A 17,686-nucleotide genomic window follows, 5' to 3' on the forward strand; every position below is an offset into this window, starting at 1 on the left:
AGTATATTTAAATTCATACCTGTATTGTTGCTGGAAAGGTACAGTGCCTTGCGAAAGTACTCGGCCCTCTTGAACTGGTAAACCTCTTGCCACATTTCAGGCTTCAAACATAATTATATTTTTGGTGAAGAATTAACAACAAGTGGGACACAATCGTGAAGTGGAATGAAATTTATTGGATGTGTCAAACGTTTTTAACAAATGAAAAACTGAAAAGTGGGGCGTGCAATATTATTCAACCCCCTTGCGTTAGTACTTTGTAGCGCCACCCTTTGCTGCACTTACAGCTGCAAGTCACTTGGGGTATGTTTCTATCAGTTTTGAACATCAAGAGGCTGAAATTCTTGCCCATTGTTCCTTGTAAAACACCTTGAGCTCAGTGAAGTTGGATGGAGAGCGTCCGTGAACAGCTGTCTTCAGCTCTTTCCACAGATTCTCGATTGGATTCAGGTCTGGAGTTTGAGTAGGCCATTCCAACACCTGGACACGTTTATTTGTGAACCATTCCATTGTAGATTTGGCTTTATGTTTTGGATCATTGTCTTGTTGGAAGATAAATCTCCATCCCAGTCTCAAGTCTCTTGCAGACTCCAACAGGTTTTCTTCCAGAATGGTCATGTATTTGGCCCCATCCATCTTCCCATCAATTTTGACCATCTTCTCTGTCCCTGCTGACAAAAAGCAGGCCCAAACCATGATGCTGCCACCACCATGTTTGACAGTGGGGATGGTATGTTCAGGGTGATGAGCTGTGTTGCTTTTACGCCAAACATATTGTTTTGCATTGTGGTCAAACAGTTCAATGTTGGTTTCATCTGACCAGAGCACTTTCTTCAACATGTTTGGTGTGTCTCCCAGGTGGCTTGTGGCAAACTTTAAACGAGACTTTTTATGGATATCTTTGAGAAATGGCTTTCTTCTTGCAACTCTTCCATAAAGGCCAGATTTGTGCAGTGTACGACTGATTGTTGTCCTATGGACAGACTCTCCCACCTCAGCTATAGATCTCTGCAGTTCATCCAGAGTGATCATGGGCCTCTTGGCTGCATCTCTGATCAGTCTTCTCCTTGTTCGAGATGAAAGTTTAGAGGGACAGCTGGAACTTGGTAGATTTGCAGTGGTGTGATACTCCTTCCATGTCAATATGATTGCTTGCACAGTGCTCATTGGGATGTTTAAAGCTTGGGAAATCTTTTTGTATCCAAATCCGGCTTTAAACTTCTCCACAACAGTATCTCGGACCTGCCTTGTGTGTTCCTTGGTCTTCATGATGCTCTCTGTGCTTTGAACAGAACCTTGAGACTATCCCAGAGCAGGTGCATTCATACGGAGACTTGATTGCACACAGGTGGATTCTATTTATCATCATCAGTCATTTGGGACAACATTGGATCATTCAGGGATCCTCACTGAACTTCTGCAGTGAGTTGGCTCCACTGAAAGTAAAGGGGCCGAATAATATTGCATGCCCCACTTTTCAGTTTTTTATTTGTTAAAAAAGTTTGACACAGCCAATACATTTCATTCCACTTCACAATTGTGTCTCACTTGTTGATTCTTCACAAAAAAATTTAATTTTATATCTTTATGTTTGAAGCCTGAAATGTGGCAAGAGGTTGACCAGTCCAAGGGGGCCGGGTACTTTCGCAAGGCACTGCAATAAATAAAGAGCAGAGAATGCTTTTTTTATACTTAAAGATTGGGTCATTATATTTTGGGAGAGGCTTGCTTTATTTACTATCACAAACTGTGTGGCTGAAGGAAAAAAATACTATTACTTTATTTGTCTTTGTCATTTAAATGTATTAATACCAACTGAAGTAAACCACTCTCCTTATGTTCCGTGGCCCCAGGCTGACAACATGTTTAACCAATGTCATTTAGTTATTATTCTGCTCCTACCTAACCTCTCTCTCTCTTCTTGTGTATTTTCCTTCTAAACACAAAAATGATTGTGTTGCCAGCCCTCAAATAGGATCAAACACAACCGCAGTTAAAAGGTTTAGGTAAATCTGATTTTCTCCGTGGTTCCACTAAAAGCAAAAGCTGGGCCAGAAATCCTACACTTTGTGAACAAAACTGGGAAATAACACATCACAAAAACAGGCCGCAATGGAACAACCCTCTTTAGCTAGTTAACTGGGGTCTGATCAAAAGTATAACAGCAAAGGCCGTGCGAGTATGGTGTGTTCAAGCAAGCCTTTTGTTATACTATACTGTGGCTCTGCAGAGACTGGTATTACAAATGCAATATGGGATAAACAAATGAAATACATTTATAGATGGTATCTGTCCTGTTGTTCTACTGACAGCCAAGTTGGACTGTCTATATAAAAATAATTACTGTTTACCTATAATTAGCCATAATGAAGTCTGGCTATCATGATCTTTGAATTGTGGCTCAAACTAGGTTTCTACCAATAAGAAACGGGACCATAAAACAAAACAATTAGCGTTCAGCCCTCCTGTGGAAGGTTTTGCATCTTAAGCTGAGCAATTAATGTCACTCCATTTAGACAATACAAGGTGGCCTGCATGCTGTAATTAATCTGAAACAGGTCGACAGTGAATGAAGCAACAATAACCTATTCCTAATTCAGACACAGTGGGCAACTGCCTGGCATGAACATTCTGAGAATCCAGAGGGAAATGCATTAGGTAGAGGAGGGAAGAAGACCAGCATCTCCTATTTCCAGGCAAAAGTAAATTAGACTTAATTATGCCTATTTCTGAGAGCTGCTGTTTTGTCCAACTTCCAAATTGATCAACATACAAGGGAACTGGAACAAAATGAATCTCCATTTACATTCAGTATACACACAGACTGATGTTTCAAAGTCTTTATTTCTGTTAATTATCATGATTTAGAATAGAATATTACATCAGACCAATGAGAAAAACATTTATAATACAAAAATGTGGACTTAATTAAAAGTTTAACACCTACTAAAAGAATGTTATTTTCATAAGGTGCTTTTAATGTAACAAACAAGCCTAATCAGAATGTATATTTTAATTTACTGAATATGACTGTAATCAAGAGTATAAAAAGTATTTGATACACTACCGATTTTGCAAGTTTCCCCACTTGCAAAGCATGTAGATGTCTTTAATTTTTATCATAGGTACTCTTCAACGTGGCCATTGTGGAGAGGTTGGAGTTTGTTTGATTGAGTGAGTGGACAGGTGTTTTTTATACAGATAATGAGTTCAAACAGGTGCAGTTAATAATGAGGAGAACTGGAGGGCTTCTCAAAGAAGAACTAACAGGCCTGTGAAAGCTGGGATTCTTACTGGTTGTTAGGTGATCAAATACTTATGATATGCAATAAAATGTAAATTAATTACTTAAAAGTCACAGAATGTAATTTTCTGTATTTCTGTTTTAAATTCCATCACTCGCAGTTGAAGAATACCTATGATACAAATCAAAGACTAGACAAGAAAACCTGCAAAATCGACAGTGAATACAGTGGGCAGAACAAATTCTTGTCCTCCCCACTGTGTATATTGGCAGTGTAACTTCTGCTTCCATGTATTTTAAAGTCCTGGATTTCTGTGATTTATAATACTAGCAGTGTCACACTTGCTGGTACATGTGTTGAGTCCAGAAACTAGTTGAGTTTCTGGTTTAGAAACATAACAATAAAAAGACAATATTAATGGTGACACTGGTTGATTTATAAGTATTGTGTGACTCGTACTATTCTCCAATATTTGCAATATTCATACAGCAAGGGAGGATATACATATTTGTGTCCTTGATGTCAGCAATTTACAATGTTATGCAAGTTCATCTTATCCTAGCAGGAGTTAGCTCTAATTTCGGTTTACACAGGTTAAAACTGAATTAACTTAAGCTCATAGTTCATCATCTTAACACTTTACTGAAATTTACAACCATCACATAAACATACAAGTTGAAACCTGGACTTTGCTAACTTTTTTATATCTGGTAATTTGTTTCCTGTTCTCTTCACTAACAAACTGTATTTTAATTTGAGCAATACAACAAAACTGTTATTTTAGTTCCAGCTTTATTTGTCAGCAGAAAGTGGGGGCTGAAATTGTAATAGAGAATCTTCCCATTTAGACTTTCATATTGCAGCCAAGGGGTAGGTGATAAGGACTTGCCTTGATATTTTATGGTATTATTTGTGAAAACAATCAAAAACATCTTTGCAGTCTTTTTTTTAGGTAAATGTATGGCTGTTCATAGCCTCACAAACATAAATACTACTCTTAAAAAGCCAACCCATTTTTAAATAACATTCCTTAGGACACCAGTTGCATAAGGCAGTGTGATTTTTATCACTAAACTGCACACTGTAACTACATTTAATCAAATTTTCTAATTTATCGATGCACTTGTGGAACAAACAATGGAGATAATACAACTCCTATTCCAAGTTGGGATGTTGTGTAAAATAAAAATAAAAACAGAATACAATGATTTGCAAATCCTGTTCAACCTATCTGCAGTTCAGTACACTACAAGGACAAGATATTTTTGTGTTCAAACTGATAATGATACTTGCAACATGTTCCAAAAACACTGGAACAGGGGCATCTTTACCACTGTGTTACATCACCTTTCCTTTTAACAACACTAAATAAGCATTTGGGAACTGAGGACACTAATTGCTGAAGCTTTGTAGGTGGAATTCTTTCCCACTCTTGATGTACAACTTCAGTTGCTTAACAACCTGCGGTCTCTGTGGTTGTATTTTGCGCTTCATAACATGCCATACATTTTCAATGAGACAGATCTGGAATGCAGGCCAGTCAGTCTATTACCATAGTACTCTAATATTATTTTACTACAAAGCCACAGTGTTGTAGCATGTGCAGAATCTTGGCTTGGCATTATCTCGCTGAAATAAGCAGGGATGTCCCTGTTGCTTGGATGGCAGCAGATGTTGCTCCAAAACTAGTCTGTACCTTTCAGCATCACAGATGCTGGCTTTTGCACTTTGCGCTGATAACAATCTGGATTGTCCTTTTGCCCGGAGGATACAACATCCATGATTTCCAAAAACAACTTGAAATGTGGACTTCTCAGTCTATCTCAGATTAGTTCAGGCCCCGAGAAGCCAGCAGCATTTCTGGGTGATGTTTATTTATGGCTTTCGCTTTGCATGGTAGGGTTTTAACTTGCACTTCTGAAGTGTTCCAGAGCCCACATGGTAATATCCATTACAGAATGATGTCTGTTTTTAATGCAGTGCCTCCTGTGGGATAAAAGGTCCAAAGCATTTAATGTTCATTTTTGGCCACTTATGTGCAGAGATTTCTCCAGATTCTCTGAATCTGTTGATAATATTATGGACTGTAGATGAAATCTCTAAATTTCTTACAACTTAATGTTGAAAATGTTGCCTTTAAACTGTTGGACTATTTGCTTACGCTGTTGTTCACAAAGTGGTGAACAGGTGTTTTTTGAGCATTCCTCAACTTTCACAGTCTTTTGTTGCCGCTGTCCCAGTCTTTTTGGAACGTGTTGCAAGCATCACATTTAAAATGAGCGAATATTTGCAAAACAAATTAAGTTTATTAGTTTGGACATTAAATATCTTGGTATTGTAGTATATTCAATTGAATGTAGGTTGAACAAGGTTTGTAAATCCTTGTATTTTGTTTTTATTTACGTTTTTACACAATGTCCCAACTTCATTGGAATTGGGGTTGTAGTAAATATAACAATTCCGACAATACACACAATAACTGGGGTTTTCAAACATCATTACATGGAATTTATGGTCGTCATAAGTCCAAATTCTTATCATGATAGGACATTTTTGGCAATAACGATAAACGATATGATAAATGCCCACCCCTATTGCAGCTATCCCATAAATTACTATGCACGGTGGCTGACAGGTGCAAATGTGCAGTAAACGGCACCACTAATGTAAAAAACTCCCTGCAAACAAATAAATGATGCACACTCCAGAATTCAAAAATCAAACAAACTCCAAAATTCATGAATGATGAAAAAGGTGAAGCAGGACCGCATCACCGTGGTTACGGCAGTAACTGTGCAGTTGGCCAGCCGACAGAACGAGCCATCCTCCCCACAGCTACGGAGGTTAGCTGGAAGCTAACCCTTTTGTTCACAGAGGCTTCTTCAAACTTCGTCGTCGCCCGGACAACTTTTCCTCAGCACGGTTCACATACGAGGTTAGGGTTTGGGCAGAGTGATAGAAGTGATTTAGAATGAAATAATGTAAACATTTTTAATTTTATGAAGTTTGGTTTCGTTTGTGTTGAACTCAGCTATCTTGGTGCTAGCAGGCTATCTGCTCAGCACGTGCTTAGTTTTGTGTTCTGTGTAAGTGTGTTTTGAAAGTTAAGAGAAATTTTATTTAAAGGGTGATTTTAAACACAGAAGATTGATCATAACGCGCCGTCCGCACTTATGAATTTTAACCCTTTTATTAACGATATTTTAAAGCTGTGTGTTTGATTCTGGTGCTAAGCTATCAGCTTCTTTTGTTAGCTTTAACTGCTAACAGCTAAGAACATGTGCTTGCCTGCTAAATAATATTTACCCAGAAAGGTTGTTAGTTTTCAATCCAGTAAATAATAGTTCCCTAAACATTATTTTACTAAACTTGATAACTAAGTAAACACCATTAAGCCCCATTTCTCCAGAAAGATTTGGCTCTTTTCCAAAATATTTCCTTAAATATTTTACTATTTCCTTAATAAATAAAGGCAGCTAATGAGACACCGTTGAGAATTAGTCATCCAGAAGGTTGGTTTTATTCAGCACTTCATTCTTTAAAACAGTCAGTCAGTCAGTTTCTACCGCTTATTCCATAGTGGGTCGCAGGGGAGCTGGTGCCTATCTCCAGCAGTCTATGGGCGAGAGGCAGGGTACACCCTGGACAGATCGCCAGTCCATCGCAGGGCAACACACAAACAACCATGCACACACTCATTCATACACCTAAGGTCAATTTAGAGTGACCAATTAACCTAACAGGCATGTCTTTGGACTGTGGGAGGAAGCCAGAGTACCCGGTGAGAACCCACGCATGCACGGGGAGAACATGCAAACTCCATGCAGAAAGACCCCAGGCTGGGAATTGAACCCAGGACCTTCTTGCTGCAAGGCAACAGTGCTACCAACTGCGCCACCGTGCAGCCCCCATTCTTTAAAACATTTTAATAAAATAATATTTTATCTGATCTTGCTTTGTGAATGGTTGTCTAAAGGTGTACTGATTATTGCGTAAGTTGGTTCCAAGACTAACTTAACTTCATTTCCAGATTCTTCAAGATAATCCTTGGTTCTCAAACATAAACATTGCATGGTAATGTTGCATCACTCTTTCGGTCATGGTTTTCAATCATCTTTAATCAACTTGTTTATATTGTACATAGCCCGTTAGTCTTCCTTATTCTTTAATTCTGCTTGGTAGTTTGGTTGGATTGTTTTAGCATGGTAAAGAGTTTGTTGATTGAAATATGTTTGACTTTGAGTTGACTTATTTTTGTTAATAAATTCTTGTATTTTAAGAAATTGTGTGAACTCATTCCATGTATGTGCAGAGTTTTGCTGTTCAATAATGTCAGAACTTGGCTCACCCTTTTTGATTTTGTCCTAATACCACCGCCTTACTGGGCTGGTATTCACAGGACAACCTTTAACAGACCGAAATATTATTCGATAAAATATTAAAGTATTAATATTAAATATCAAATAATATATTCAGATTCATAGTCACAACACTTCACACAACACAAAATAACAATGCGACAGATAAATGCTGCAAAAGAAAAATGCTGCAATCACAGAAAATAGACAAAAGCAAATGGAAAACTGCTGCAAATATGCAAACAACAGCAACAAGAAAAACCACAGCAAGTTAAAAAAGCTGCAAAAGGAAAAATGCTCAAATACAAAAACATGGGGGCAGTGGTGCAGTGGTAAAACAAGTGACCCATATTCAGAGGCTCTAGTCCTTAATTCAGCTGTTGCTGGTTTCAACTCCCGGCCCATGCGACCTTTGCTGCATGTCTTCAACCCTCTCTCCACCTGTTTACTGTTGCAAAAATGAAAAAAATAAAGGACAACAGTGCTGCAAAAAACAATTTAAAAAAGTAGCACAAAAAAAAGTTGTTTTCATTGTTGCAGCATTTTTCCTTTTGCAGCGTTTTTCTGTTGCATTGTTTTTTGTGTTTGTGCAGTTTGGAGTTTGCATCACTCACATGTTTGCAAGTTTGTTTTTGCCATTACTGGAGCATTCAGCTGTTTGCTGTGCATTTGCACCTGTTGGCCACTGAAACTATGAGGCCTTTTTGTAACTGCATAAAATGCTCCCACATGCACACACAAGCAACATAACCATTATCCAAAATGCTTATTCTTCCATTAAACAAAAATGTTGCAACTCATTTCTACATAAAATAGCTAAAGGTTTTCCGAAACGTTTTATAGTTGAAAAATGTATTGCTGAATGGGCCAGGTAGAGTTGTTCAACACGTAAAAAAAAACAGCATTGTGAAGTTCAAAAGTCTCCAAATATTTTGATTTTATTCAGGAATACATCTATTTGATCGTCACCACAACAGTACCAAGTGATTATCCCTAACTCTGTTATGGAGTTTGAGTCTAGTGCCATGTGGTTGCTCAGTTACTTGAAAAACACAAAAGAAAATGTAATGTTTATAAAAAAAAAAAAAGATGCAGTAAAAAAAACTAAACTTAACTAAACAAAAAAACTGAGCAGTTGATGGACTGATAAACATTTACACCAAAGGACCAGCCAAAGTGTAGATATAAATTCAATTAATGTCATAGTTTGCTTTTTGTACTGTTGGTTCAAAATAACAGCATGACACATGTTACTGCCTTTCTCTCTAATGAGCCAAAAAAAACCGAAAAAAAAAAAACAGTAATTCTCTTTTTTTAGCTGGAAGACTAATCGTCTTGTTGTGATTAGGAGCTGAAGGTTAATGTGGGCTCTTGCAGATGGGAAAAGGAGCTGGGAGTGGGAGAGAACAGACCAGACAGTGCTCAGCTGAGGCTCAAACTGGCAGTATAGCAGAGGCACAAGGGGGCTATAAGTGGTTAAGAGCCTATGGATCAATGGAAGGAGAGGCCTGAGTCTCATTACACATGTAAATGCAGCTACCAGCATGGGGGCCCCACTTTAAAGTCTTGCTGTTTTAATTATTCCTTTGCTCTGCCCATGGTAATTGGGTCTAACACTACCCAAGGCCTGTTGGCGGTGTAAGGTGAATAAAACACCCTAATTACTTTGTCAGTTTTTTAATTGTTATCAACTGAAGGACCTAGACCTTTATATGATTGGAAGAATGCACCTTTGGTCTTGATTTTCTAGAAAGGCACCCACTGTTTGATTGGTACATGGTAAAAAAAAATGACTTATCAATTACTCTTGGGCTGCACGGTGGCGCAGTTGGTAGCACTGTTGCCTTGCAGCAAGAAGGTCCTGGGTTTGATTCCCAGCCTGGGGTCTTTCTGCATGGAGTTTGCATGTTCTCCCCGTGCATGCGTGGGTTCTCACCGGGTACTCTGGCTTCCTCCCACAGTCCAAAGACATGCCTGTTAGGTTAATTGGTAACTCTAAATTCCCCTTAGGTGTATGAATGAGTGTGTGCATGGTTGTATGTGTGTTGCCCTGCGATGGACTGGCGACCTGTCCAGGGTGTACCATGCCTCTCGACCATAGACTGCTGGAGATAGGCACCAGCTCCCCCACGACCCACTATGGAATAAGCGGTAGAAAATGACTGACTGACTGAATTACTCTTGAGTTTATGTTTGTCCATAATTTTGTTTTTGATTCCTGCAGTTTTCTACTTGTTTATCTTTTTGAAATGTAGCCAAAAAATAATAATAATTTGATTTAATATGAGGCTATTTCATTGCCCAAAGAACAGAATTTTATCAAACAGCGGTTTCCTCAGGTTTTCTTCAAGTTTTAATTTCTAGTGGAATAATGTCATATTGATTTAAACATTATTTTAAAAAATATTTTCTAAAAAGCAAACAGCAACTGTCTGATTGCAAGGTCATGCTTATTTGTTGATGTGTTCAACTTCAGTATGATTTTTCTCCTGTAACATGCTTCATAAAGACAGAGAAGATTTGTTTTCAAATTTATTCTGAAAATGCTTTGAAGGAAAGAATATTACAAGCTTTAATCACATTTCTGACAGACAAAAATGCAATATTAAATAATGCTCTTGTGCATGTGTTTGACAAATTTCACACATGTAAAAATCCCCTTAAACCCTAAGTTATGTTAAACTTAGGCTAAATCAGGATCGTACTTGTCCTTATATGACAAGCCCTTAAAATAACTTCAACTGTTAGCATAACAGTTTTTATGCTAACACTCAGATATTCTAACAATGTGACATTTTGCTTTGTTGGTTTCATTCATTTGGGAAGGCAGAAAACAGAACATATTGCTTTAAATGCATAATGCTCCAGAGATATAGAGTGGTTATTTTAACTATTGAGTACATATAAATGCTGCCACCTTTTTATCTTCAATTGGATTATGTTCTATAATAAAATTCTGAACTAGCTATAATTACTCTAATCGTTTCCTGAACCCAAAATTATGTGCTAATAACAGACATCCATCAATTTTCTCCGTCCATCACCTGCTTCTCCCCACTGAGCCCACTTTTTGCTTTACTGAATTCTGATAACATGAAAGGAGCTCTTAAAATCGGGACCCAAATGGCTCTGACATCTTCTCTATTCAACACCCCCCATGGCCGAGGCCCTGCAGGTGAACCAACATCTTCCAAATGCCGCAGAGCCCCACCACCTCATAATCTATCTCCTCCTAATCAGGACCTCCAAATCATTTCTCTATGATACAATCTGGGCCCCAGTGGTAACTATCAGAAATGAGCATGTCCAGGAAAAACCTGGGCCCCTAATAGGAGATAGTTGTAAAATCTCTGTGCTTATACGTGACAGAAAGAAGAAAGGCAAAAGTATAAGAGACAGTAATAAACAATAAAAAAAAAAAACATAAACTGTCAGGTACAACCAGACACAGAGTTAATAGCAGCAACAAAGTCATATAAACGGGCTTTATTGAACATTAGATCTTTGTCAGGAAAATCATTTTTAATCAATGACTTCATTACTGACCACGATCTTGATGTTATGTCTTTAACAGTGATTTTAATGACCTTTTATCTGTGATATGTGTTGATTATGGTTGTTTAATTATTGTGGGAGATTTCAACATTCACATGGACAATCCTGAAGACAGAAGTGCAATAGATCTATGTGACACTCTTAGAAATTTTGGTTTGACTCAACATGTTCAACAGCAAGCGCACAAACAGGGACATATTTTGGACTTGATCATCACTAAGGGTCTAAACATGTCCTAGGTTTCTGTAACTGATGTTGCCCTATCTGACTACTTTTCTGTTATTTTTGAAAGCATAATTTCCAATCACTCAGTTTGCCAAAGAGACATTATAAGAAAACGCATCTTTAAGGATGGTGCTGCTGAAACCTTTAACTAGATTTACTCTTCTACCTCCACTTTGCCCTGTAACACTGTAGATGAGCTGGTAGATAACTTTCATCCTAAAACCTCGGATATCACTGACTTAATTGCTCCAATTAAAGTAAAAGTCGTTTCTGGGAAGAAAATGTCTCCGTGGAGAAGTGCTCCACCAGTAAGAAGTGAAAAAAAGGAGTCGAAAAGCTGAACGCAGGTGGCGAAAAACTGGACTCCAGGTTCACTATATTATCTATAAAGAGAGACTATACAGATAAAACCTACAACTGAAAACTGCAAGGGAATCTTTCTTTTCTGAGATCATCAGCAAAAACATTAACAATGCTCGTGCATTATTTGCCACGGTCGACAGGCTAACAAACACTCCTGTAACTGTAGCATCTGAACTCCACTCTACCAGGGCCTGCAATGAATTTACTTACTTCTTCACTGAAAAAACCCAAAAGATCAGAGGGGCAGTCAGCACATCCACATCAACTCCACTACCAAAGTTATCTCCAACTAGAACTGATTTAGACAAAATTTTCCAATTTCACCAAATAAACTACAAAAACGTAGAAGAAATTGTAAAGCAACTAAGCTCTTCTTCCTGCTGTCTCGATGTTTTACCCACAGCTTTCCTTAAGAAAGCTTTGCCTGTAATAACATCTGATTTAACACAAATAATAATCGTGTCCCTTTTGTCAGGTGTTTTCCCAAAGGCCCTGAAAACGGCAATTATCAAACCTCATTTGAAAAAGAGCAGCTTGAACAAGCTACTACTACAGAACTACAGGCCTATATCAAACCTCCCCTTCATCAGTAAGATTATTGAAAAAGCTGTGTTTCAGCAGTTAAACAACTTCCTAACAATGACCAACCGCTTCGATGTCTTCCAGTCAGGCTTCCGTGCTCACCACAGTTCAGAGACTGCTCTTGTCAAGGTGTTCAATGACATCCGTATAAATGCAGACTGTGGAAGAACCACAGTGCTGGCATTATTGGACCTTAGTGCAGCATTCAACACTGTTGATCACTCCATTTTATTAGAGCGCCTGGAAATCTGGGTTGGCTTTTCTGGTACAGCACTCAATTGGTTTAAATCCTACTTGAAGGACAGGGACTTTTTTGTGTCAGTAGGTAACTTTACATCAGAGACCACAAAAATCACGTGGTGTTCCCCAAGGATCCATCTTAGGGCCCCTCCTATTCAATATCTACATGCTCCCCCTAACTCAGATTTTAATGAACAACAACGTAAGTTATCATAACTATGCAGACGACACACAGCTATACGTTACAATGTCACCAGGTGACTATGAACCCATTCAAGCGCTGGGTGAATGCATAGAAGAAATCAATGCATGGATGGGCCAAGATTTTCTTCAGCTGAATCAAAACAAAACTGAAGAATATTTGGACCAAAGGAAGAGCGTTTACAAGTTAGCACAGTTAATAAAGCTAGAAACCACCAGTCAGGCTCGAAACCTGGGTGTAGTGATGGACTCAGACCTGAACCTTCAGAGGCACATAAAGACAGTAACAAGGTTGGTCTTCTATCACCTAAAGAACATCTCCAGAATTAAAGGACTAATGTCTCAGCAGGACCTTGAAAAACTAATTCATGTGTTCATCTTTAGTAGAATTGATTACTGCAACAGTGTCTTCACAGCTCTGCCTAAAACGTCGATCAGACAGCTGCGGTTGATCCAGATTGCATCCTCGCTAGAACTAAGAAAGTGGAGCACATCACCCCGGTTCTAAAGTCCCTACATTGGCTCCCTGTAGCTCAGAGAACAAACTTTAAAATAGTTCTGTTAGTCTATAAATCACTGAATGGCTTAGCACCAAAACACGGGATGGACAATGAAACTGAAACACCTGTCATTTTAGTGTGGGAGGTTTCATGGCTAAATTGGACCAACCTGGTAGCCAGTCTTCATTGATTGCATATTGCACCAATAAGAGCAGAGTGTGAAGGTTCAATTAGCAGGGTAAGAGCACAGTTTTGCTCAAAATAATAAAATGCACACAACATTATGGGTGACATACCAGAGTTCAAAAGAGGACAAATTGTTGGTGCACGTCTTGCTGGCGCATCTGTGACCAAGACAGCAAGTCTTTGTGATGTATCAAGAGCCACGGTATCCAGGGTAATGTCAGCATACCACCAAGAAGGACGAACCACATCCAGCATAATAAAATAATAAATAACAAACATACCTGCCCTGGTTTGGCATCTTCACATATAGAGGCTTCATATGGTGTAGCCAGTTCGGGAGGATTGTCATTTACATCCAGGATTCGAATACTAATGGCTGAGAAGGACATCATTGTGTGGTTATCTGCAGAAGAGCAAAGTAAAACGCATTTAGAGTGGTGGCAATTCTGTATTGCACCAATTCACAACAAATACCATCTGAACATACTTTGAATGACTAGCACGTCTAATTCCGATCCAAATATCTTTAATGATTAATATCAATATAATGATTAGTGGTATGATGTCGCAATTTCATTACATTACAGTCAGGATTAACAGAGGAAATAAAGCCAATTGGAAAAACCACTTGCATTGATTTATTCACTTAAAAGCAATTCTTTCTCCTGAGCAAGCATGTGGTGACAGTAGAAAGGAATAAATTCTGTTTAACAGGAAGAAACTTCCAGAAGAACAAGGCTCAGTATAAGTGCTGTGCTGAGTGGCTGGTGGTTAAAAAGATAAGAACAGACACAAACAGCACAGAAACAAGGGCCTAGAAGTACTTTAGTACAGACCCCATCAATAAATTAAAAGATTGTTGAAAAGTTCATTTATTTCAGTAACAGCTGACTTAGTGAAATACATTATAGACTGTGGAAATGGTGGTGGACTTTCGGAGAACACCATCCCCATACACCCCCCTCACCATCCTCAACAACACCGTGTCGGTTGTGGACCACTTCAGGTTCTTAGGAACCACCATCTCTGAGGACCTGAGATGGTCTTCACACATAGACACTGTGCGAAAGAAGGCCCAGCAGAGACTGTACTTCCTGAGGCAACTCAAGAAGTACAACCTTCCACAGGAGCTGCTGGTCATCTTCTACACTGCCATCATTCCGTCTGTCCTGTCTTCATCCATCTCAGTTTTGGGGCCATCCATTTTGGTCGCACATTTTGACATGCGCAGCTCAACAGATATCGCAGCTCTGACGCCACTGGGAGTATAAACCGGCTGAGATGGAGAGTTTTGGGGCCATTTCCCGCCTGCCTCAAAGGACAGGGCAACGGAGGCGCATATCTCGAGAGACAAGGGCTCGCAGGCAAACTTTTGCTCCACAAGGCCATTCCCAGAAGAGCTTGAAAGATGGAAATCTGTCTGATACAAGAAGATCAGGAGATTTATTTACCGATTGAAGACCGCGCCAACACCAGGCGCAGGTGGAAACCCACAGAGGTTCTATGTCCAAGGAGATGCGTTTTGCTCCTTGTGTAATGCAGTCGACTAACGGTTCATCTTTTCCCCTCCTGGACGGATGAGAAATTACCGTTTTTTTTTTCTTTAATTTGATCACGGACGCGTGATCCCCCCTCCCCTCCTTTTTCTTCAGACCTCACCCATCCTCAGCCGGTGGAGAGCAGAAATCAACTTCAAAGTAATTTCGTTCTTTTCATATTAAACCGGATAGGTGCATTTAGAGGTCTGGGCAGGATGAGGCAGTTAAGGTGATTTAGGATCACCAGTAGTTAATCTAAGGTATTAACTTGTTGCATGCAATACTGATTGAAGTGTTTTATGCTGAGCTGTGTTTTGATTTTCTTTGCAAGCGCTGCTGAATTGTGCGTGGTTAATGTTTTGTCCGGCTGATCTCAAATCAGCCAGGAGTTAGAAGTTGGACTTTTAAGTTTTTCATTCAAAGCAACTGCGGTCTGGGCCTCGCCTGACCATTCTTTGTTCCAGTGTTATTGCTGGAGATTTTCCACTGAGTTTCTGCCTCAGAGTTTTTTGACCCTTTGTTAAAATTTGGAGTGTTCAGCTGGTTGTGGCTAAAGGGGCGTGGCCCCACCGTTTTATCAGCTGATCATTGCGATCAAGACATCAGCACAACAGGACGACTTCTTTCCATTTAACCCAAATTACACATTTTGTCCATAAAATTACTGAATTGATCTTCATAGACACTAATTGCGCATATATCTATATTTTTTTATTTTATTATCATTGTTAGGTAGTCATTTTTATTCCCTTTGTGTAGAATGGTGCTTGTTAGTTAGGTGAAGGTTTTTGGACCAGAATAATGGTATATCGGGATTATTTGGCTTCAATAAATCTTCATATATATAATTAAGAGAAGCGTTTGTGTTTATTTCATGCAAGAGTGATTTATCTGTCAAAACAAGGTCGAAGTTCTCCCACCTTTGGTGAAGCGGTTGAATAAACAGTGACAGTTTGTGGTCTTGGTTAATAATTTGTAATTATTAAAGAGCTTTGAGCCCGTAATCACAACACCAGAGGATATCTCTGATTTCTATTCGTGAGTAATGATTTTTGGTTAAAAACATAAAAACATTTTTCAAATTATGATTTTAAATTATAATTCTTGATGAATATTAATTAATCAATAATCATAATCCTTACATCAGTGTGATTTGGCTCATCCACAAAACAAGACAAATTCAGACTGCAACGAATAATCAGGACTGCAGAGAGAATAATCAGGGCTGACCTTCCCTCCATCCAGGACTTATACAGGTCTAGGGTCAGGAAAAGAGCTGCTAAAATCTCTGCAGACCCCACACACCCTGCACATAAACTGTTCAGAGCTTTACCTTCAGGCCGCCGCTACAGAGCACTGTTTACTAAAACCAGCTGCCACAGAGACAGTTTCTTCCCCCAGGCTGTTTCTCTGTTGAACTTTTAAGAGAGTACCAAACAACAGCATACAGATGTTGCAAATGCACCTTTTTATTTATATATGTGTATATTTGTATATTGTATATATGTATATTCTTTAACGCAAAAAACAAAAACCAGAGAGCAAAGTGTACCGGTGTCAAATTCCTTGTTTGTATGTACAAACTTGGCAATAAAGCTGATTCTGATTCTGATTATAAAGATTAATTACACAGAGACCAATGTTTTAAAGCCTTCATTTCTGTTAATTACGAGGATTTTCCTCTAACAGACCAATAAAAAAAACTGGAATTCAAAAATGTGGGCTTATGTCTAACTCCTTCTTATAGGTCATAAATTACTTTTAATCTGACAAACAAGCCTCATTAGAACACATGTCCTAATTTACTGCAGATGCGCCTGAGTGCATAGAACCCATGTACCATTTTGCAAAATTTGTAATGGTCTTGGTTAGGATCAGAGACTCCAAACTGAATAAAGTCCTGATGTAGGTTAAGTTACAGTATTCCTTAAACTGAGTCAAACAGGTTTGTCAGCCATGGAACATTAGTGATTTTTGGAACCAATATAAGTGTTAGCACAGCATATTTTAATCAGCACTTTACATACATTGCTGTAATCTAATGCATATGTTTTACTCTGGGAGGCCAATATCCTTTGATGTGAGGTAATTATGTGGCTGCAAAAGTTGCCAAAACACACACTGAACACACAGCTGCATTTTAGCTGCTGCACTTATGCCAGAACTGACAGACTGCAGCTGCTAAAATTTTGACTTTTTTCAAGAATGCTATACGTAAGACATATCATTGCATCAATAAAGGTATTTACCAATGACTTTCCAAAATTCAGCAGCAGGGATACAACACACAGATGTGCACAATTTTCCACAAGGAAGCTGGCAGCCAGTTTAGAATTGTGCCACAGTGCTTATCCAACGGCCCATCAAATTGTGTTTTCTGGCACTGGGGATTGGCATACAAATGGTACCAAAGATAAAATTTTTGTCTCTGGATCCTTGCCATCAGATGTTGACACACCTGTACCTCTTCAATGGCTGAGTGCAAGTACGCACACCCTAACTAATGACCAAATAATGTACACTGCCAGATATTTTTAGCGCGCCTACTATTACGAACTAAATAGAACAGATATTATAGATCTAAAATACACTCCGAAGACACTTTTCTTAATGGACCAAAATGTAAATGAAGGAGTGAAGATTATATAACTAGCACAAATAACTCTCATTTTGAATTAGCTAAATTTTTTGCT

General features: G+C 38.7%; 1 protein-coding gene across 3 annotated transcripts in view; it reads right to left on the reverse strand.

Moving 5' to 3' along the window:
- The window catches only part of LOC124857508 (cadherin-22-like), a 237,765-nt gene that overhangs the window by 36,860 nt on the left and 183,219 nt on the right, over positions 1-17,686 (reverse strand). For all 3 annotated transcript variants that reach the window (XM_047348787.1, XM_047348788.1, XM_047348789.1), the window contains one exon: positions 13,737-13,858. In XM_047348787.1, coding sequence (XP_047204743.1) covers positions 13,737-13,858 — 122 coding nt within the window. The remainder of the gene's footprint in view (positions 1-13,736; positions 13,859-17,686) is intronic.

The sequence above is a fragment of the Girardinichthys multiradiatus genome, chromosome 20, assembly GCF_021462225.1.
Source record: "Girardinichthys multiradiatus isolate DD_20200921_A chromosome 20, DD_fGirMul_XY1, whole genome shotgun sequence".
Taxonomy (NCBI): Eukaryota; Metazoa; Chordata; class Actinopteri; order Cyprinodontiformes; family Goodeidae; genus Girardinichthys; species Girardinichthys multiradiatus.